This window comes from Merops nubicus, unplaced genomic scaffold (assembly GCF_000691845.1).
Source record: "Merops nubicus isolate BGI_N331 unplaced genomic scaffold, ASM69184v1 scaffold3626, whole genome shotgun sequence".
Taxonomy (NCBI): Eukaryota; Metazoa; Chordata; class Aves; order Coraciiformes; family Meropidae; genus Merops; species Merops nubicus.
In genome coordinates, this window is record NW_008616771.1 from 1,240 (window position 1) to 6,874 (window position 5,635).

General features: G+C 42.9%; 1 protein-coding gene across 1 annotated transcript; it reads right to left on the bottom strand.

Moving 5' to 3' along the window:
- Positions 1-1,143: 1,143 nt before the first annotated feature.
- LOC103775464 (F-box only protein 39-like) lies at positions 1,144-4,236 on the bottom strand. Its single transcript, XM_008942920.1, has 3 exons — positions 3,229-4,236; positions 1,954-2,130; positions 1,144-1,272 (listed from the first exon to the last, which is right to left on the bottom strand). Exons 1-3 carry the CDS (start codon positions 4,234-4,236, stop codon positions 1,144-1,146), a joined length of 1,314 nt encoding a protein of 437 aa, XP_008941168.1.
- Positions 4,237-5,635: the final 1,399 nt, after the last annotated feature.

The following is a 5,635-nucleotide window of genomic DNA, read 5'->3' on the forward strand; positions in this document are numbered from 1 at the left end:
AGCCTACATGGTAAAAAACCTATCCATCCATTTTCAATTAATGTGTCTCTGTATATTCCCTGTTAGATTAAAGGACACGCTGGCTCAGGCTGAGACAGCAATGTGAGCTCTGAGCAGATGACAGCTTTCCTTGGAGGAGGAGATCCAGGTCAAGGAGAATACATTGTACATTGATGAAGTGCTCTGCATGCAAATGAGATAGTCTGTTTACATTAACAACTTCTGAAGCCATCATACTGGGAGATGGTGTGCTGCAAGAAGCCAGCTCCTGCTGAGATTTTGTTAACAAATCTCCAGATTTATTGCTTTGGCTCAGTACTGTCCTGGTAATTTGTGCAAGTTGTGCAAGGTAATTTAAACAGATGTAGTATGTAGACCTCTCTTTTTCACAGCTATCTATGCTCTAGAATGCCTGATGATATCTACATGGCAATAAAATTCCAGAATAAGAAGAAATGTCCCTTCTTCCATGTTGTGTGCAACCAATGATATCTATTGCCACTGAAAGGTCTAGAAGCTGTGGAAGCTAAAGCAGGAGTCTCCTCGTAAGTAGTTCCTTGGAAAGTTGGGCAAATGGGAAGGGTGAGTCTTGGGGCTAGCCATATTATGTTCTGTTCTTCTAACTAGGCACAGGGTGTAGATCAATGTTAACAGGAGGTAGGGACTGGTGATACATCTGATTGCATCTGAGTCAAGATCAAGCCAAGGCTGACTTGGCTAATCCCTAATCACTTCCTCACCCCATGTCTCAGTTTAAAATGAACAACAACGAGATGAGCTTCGCTGGTAATGTGTCTGAAACTCTGCAAAGAGAAGTGCTGAAGAAAGAGGATGGGCTATTTTTTTTTTTAAAAAAGTAGGGATGCCTGTAAGGGTGGAAAAGGGCTCACTGCTTCCTTTGGTTCTGATGAAGAAAACCAAAGCAAGGGTAAGAATAAATGATGCCAGAGACACAGGAGGGCAGTTCCCAAGTCCAGCATTTTAATGCATGGAATGTAATAATTGTCCTTTGCCTCTCTCTTGCTATAATGGTATCTCCCTTTCTGAGGCACTGCTGTTAAGATTCAACTCCCATACTAATACCACCCCAAAGGTTCCATTCATTGCTTGCAGAGGTCACTGGGTGTCCTCTTCCTGTGTGGTTTAGTCCATTGGGTAGGTGATGACAAAATAATTAATCTCTGAGTCAATCAGGTCTTTGAACTTCCTGTAAATACCATACAACAGTTGATCCTCCTTACTGGTGTCTTCTTGGTTTGTGTAAATCCTGACCTGTATGAATGAACGACAGACACGTGGAGGAGGCTCAGCCCATTAAAGCTCGTGCCAAGAAGCCTCTGTGCCTGTGGAGGAATCTAGAGAAGGCAAACGGACTGAAAATGTCATCTCCTGACAAAGGATTTCTGGGAAGAGTAAGGTTCCTTATACCCCAAGATATGATGCATCAGATGTGATGGGTCTGCACAGATCTGTGAGGATGTACTGGATTCAGAATCTAGCATGTAAAGTAGCATGACAGCATGGTTTACACCAGCTACAGTTGTGGTTTGGCCCCAGTTCAGCACAGCATCCCTAAAGAGCGAGATGGGTTTATATCTTTTTGCAGTTCAGTGGGATTCAACCCACCTGCCTCAGTTTTAGCACAGACATAAGCACTGGGCTTGGGAGGTGACTGAGAATCTCTAGCTTGAGCTAGAGGTGACAGAGGGAATGGCAGTCTAGGAAGGTCTTGTGGAACTGAACTTCTATATTATTCTGTACATGGCTAAGTAGGTTAGAAAGCCCCATTTCTGTGAGTTGTTCCAGGCTCATTATAATGCTAAAACATAACATAAGGAAGGTAGTTATGTTAATGTTTCTGTAAGTGACCTTGCTGTGGGCATGGGGAACCTCACCTTTCTCTGGGTATTGGAGAGAGGAAGGGAATGGGAGTTTTGAAGAACAAAGTCTTACCTCTATGGTAGTCAAAATGCATTTTCTTTCTGTGCGGTTTTTTAGTAGCCGCTCTATAAAGGCGACACTTAGAAATGCCCAGACTTTCAGAAATAGCAACCTCTTGCATGATAAGATGAGCTGTAGCAACTCATCATCCAGCAGCTCATAGTCATTGTTTATTTCAAGTGTTAATTGCTGGAAAAAAATGAACACTGTTAGTACTACAGAACAAAGCATGGGTGCATTCAATATACCAGAGAATCCCAATTTTTAGCAAGAGAAATTACTGTCAGCAGATCAATTTTGTACCTTGACATTAGCAGAGACTCAGTTTTGTACTGCAAAAACAGCACATGCTACAGCAATGTCCACTCTCCCATTAAGATTGAGGGGGTCTCTTGTCTGTCTTTTAGGATGGTATGTGATGCACAACTTCTATTACTGTTAGAAGATGCTACACAGCTCATGCCATGATCTTATTTGACATATTGGAAAATATCGCAGATACAAGAGTAGATCCAAAGTCAATTTCTAGAAAGATTTACACGTCTCTGGTGTTTACTGGAAATTCTCCAATGCAACAGAACCTAGAGAAAGCTGCCAGGAACCATCGGGTAGTAAGGCTGTGTACTTCCCTCAGGCATGCAAAGATCTGATGCTTCTTTACATGGGTCAGCTGTTGCACACCTTTAGTGACACGTCCTTGGTAACACCAAAGTGCTTTGACACAAGCACCAGTTAATTTACATACACTGTAAGACATTTGTGCATTGCCAAAATGGAGCAAAACCACCAGTGTAGGTTAATGAAGGCTACAGCTCTGTAATCAAACAAGGTGTACAAACGATTGTTGTCATATGCAGATTTCCCTGGAAAAGGGTGGTGTTCAAAAATTCTGAAAGGATAAGAAAGTTATCAGTTACTAAACATTTAGTTATCTAACAGAATAAACCTAAAGCTTTCTTATAAAAAATGTCATTTTCCTGCCTGAAAGGTTCCTTTTGCTCACAGCTGACATGAGAACCACCAGCATTTCAGGTGTTTTAGCTTTTTATGAGGGCAACCTGATATCAGACTGACAACGATTAGCATAATGGGGATTGTAACTGGACAAAGATAACTACCTAAACTAGACCATAGCTGGAACACTGGAATGGCTCACTTAGGAAAATGACTCTCTGAACATAAAACTGATCAGGAATTCCTAATGATGACTGCTGCTATGCTGAAGGCAGCAATTACTTTGCTTATATTTGTAATACTGCAGTAAGATGTCATTATTGTTTCCCTTACCTGCAGAATATGCCAGTAGGCTGGGAGGAGGTTAGTGAGGGTAGGTCTCATTGTCCAGTCTGGGTCACTGAAATTGCAGCTCCGTAGACTGATGCTCCTGACTGGGATCCCCATGAGCAGGATTCTGGCTAGGTGATCATGCTTCATGACTCTTTCAAAGAAGAAGTTCACATTCAGTTTTGGGGCCTTCTTGGCCAAGTTTGCCCATGACATTCCCGAGACCACTTGCCCATGAAGGTCATGGATATGACATTTGATATTCAAGGTGTGCAGGGAATGAGCACTGTGCTCCTGCAGGACGTCCAACAGTTCATCAGAGATGCAGTGATAATTGAAAGTCAGGATGACCAGGCTGTGGAACTTGGACATCGTTTGGTGGAACAAGGTGCTGCTGTAGAGAGGAAGGTGGAAACTGAAGAAATCCTCAATATTGATTTTAGATATAAAGCTTTTATTTTTCAGGCAGCTCAGAGAATTCAGAAGCTCACAGCCTTCTTCCAAGGTTACCCTTGCCCCTTTTAAGTTGAGATAATCAAGGTGTTTGCTCATTCTTTTCAAGAAGGTAGCCAAGTTCTTGATAAACTGAGCCTTGACCACACCTTGCCAGAGCGAGCAGTCTAATTCCAGGTACTCGATGCTCAGGGATAGTAGGCGACTGTTACCCAGATGTGAAAGAAGCTCTTCCATAGTCACTTGAAATCTCTGGGTAAAGGCAGCATCGCAAGTATTTGATAACTTGATCTCAAGGTGCTCCAAATACTTGCCAAATTTCTTGACGTACCGCAGTGCACTCTGAAACTCCAATGTGCGTGCCTTTGATGGCCGGCCATAGAATGTGATGGTTCTGCTTCTCCACAGAGAGCCAGAGCACATGACTTTACTCCACTTTATACAGACCAAGGCAGCCCGAGATCTGTCACTGTCATCTAACCAATGGAAGATGCGCCTCAGACAGACATCAGGCAGATGAGCCCAGCAGCTCAGCTGAGGTTTGCTGTCATCTTCCATTGAGAAGAGAGTTTTTCACTTCACTTCTGGGTCTTGAGCCAAACCTGGATGAAGAAAGCTGTGAGTAGATTTCTTGCCATTCCCACAAGCACAGGCTTCCAAGCAAATGGATGAAAATTTGCTTCTTCCCATTCAAAACCAAAAGCCCTTGCTTTGCCTCTGTACTCAAGCTGTCAGGGTCAAAGGTCTTTGGTCTAAACTATAGTCTAACCTAAATCAAAAGAAAAAATGAGTGAAGAATAGTCACAGTACAAGAACAGGACACATCTTTTAACTTTTTTGCCTTCCGTCTAGCTAAAAAGTGAAATGCTATTCACTGCTGATAGAGCAGCCATAGCCTTTAGAAACCTTTGTTTAGCATCAGCTGTAATAGAAAATGTTTTGTGGCCTGATGCCCCGTGTCTAAAAGTATCCAGTGCTTTGGGCTGTACACATTTGAACAGTGCTGTTGGTGCAAAACTAGTGCAAATGACTTAGCCTTCTGGAGTACTGTTCCACGATAATCATCTGAGGTAGTACCGTGCCATAGATGAAGTTCCCTGTTGAGAGTAATAAGCAATATAAACTGTTCCATCACTCTGTTCAAGCAGGATGTTCAACCATTGTACTCCAATGGGCAGGGAAAAGGCTGGCAAGTCAGAAGACCAACTGGGTAGTAGTAAAACACATGAAGTAAACAACCACAATACAAGAAGTTACCAGTTCCACTCTCAAGGCTGGACTGTGTAAATATTTAGCTCCCTGTGCACCTTTCCAGCCCTCATAGTCTCCTTCCAGAGTTCAAGATTTGTTTACCTCCGATACCCTCCCTCCACAAATTCAGCTGTTGCTATGGAGTGAAGAGGTAACATTTGTGATGTCATGACAACAGAATTTATGCAAGGGCAAACTGAACAAAGCTGACTAGAACCAAGTCATTTGGGCTAAGGTACAGACAATGAAAAAGAAAAGCAGACTTGCTTGGGAGCCCCTTAGGAAATGAGAAATGAAGGCCACAGTGTACAAGCCAGCTGCAGCCTGTGTGCCTTGTCTCTTTTCACCAAGCAGATCAATAGATCAAGTGGCTGAGCAATGAACATCCAAGAAGGGAAGTGCATCCACTGTCTTTTCAGCTATGAATTGCAAACATCAGCTGTGAAATGCAAACCACATCCTCTGGCCTATTAGCTGCTTTTTTTTTTTTTTTTTTTCTTCATGAGGCCTTTTACAGATCAGCCTATTAGTTTGCAAACAGCAGAGGAGGAAGGAAAGAAAGGGGTTTGTTAGTAACTTTGTAGAGAGGTGTTGCAGTGTGCCTCCTGGAGACAGAGGTTTCTGTTGCCTCTTTGTCCCCAGACGTGGGCACACATCCAGAATTTTCCATCTTTCCCAGGTTGTGGTTGGCTTAGCCACCACAAGA

Coding starts and splice junctions, on each gene's coding strand:
- LOC103775464 (XM_008942920.1), bottom strand. CDS start 4,236: ATGGAAGATGACAGCAAACCTCAGCTGAGCTGCTGGGCTCATCTGCCT. Junction 2,131..3,228: donor CCTACTGGCATATTCTGCAG/GTAAGGGAAACA, acceptor ATTTTTTTCCAG/CAATTAACACTTGAAATAAA. Junction 1,273..1,953: donor GCATTTTGACTACCATAGAG/GTAAGACTTTGT, acceptor TCATTCATACAG/GTCAGGATTTACACAAACCA.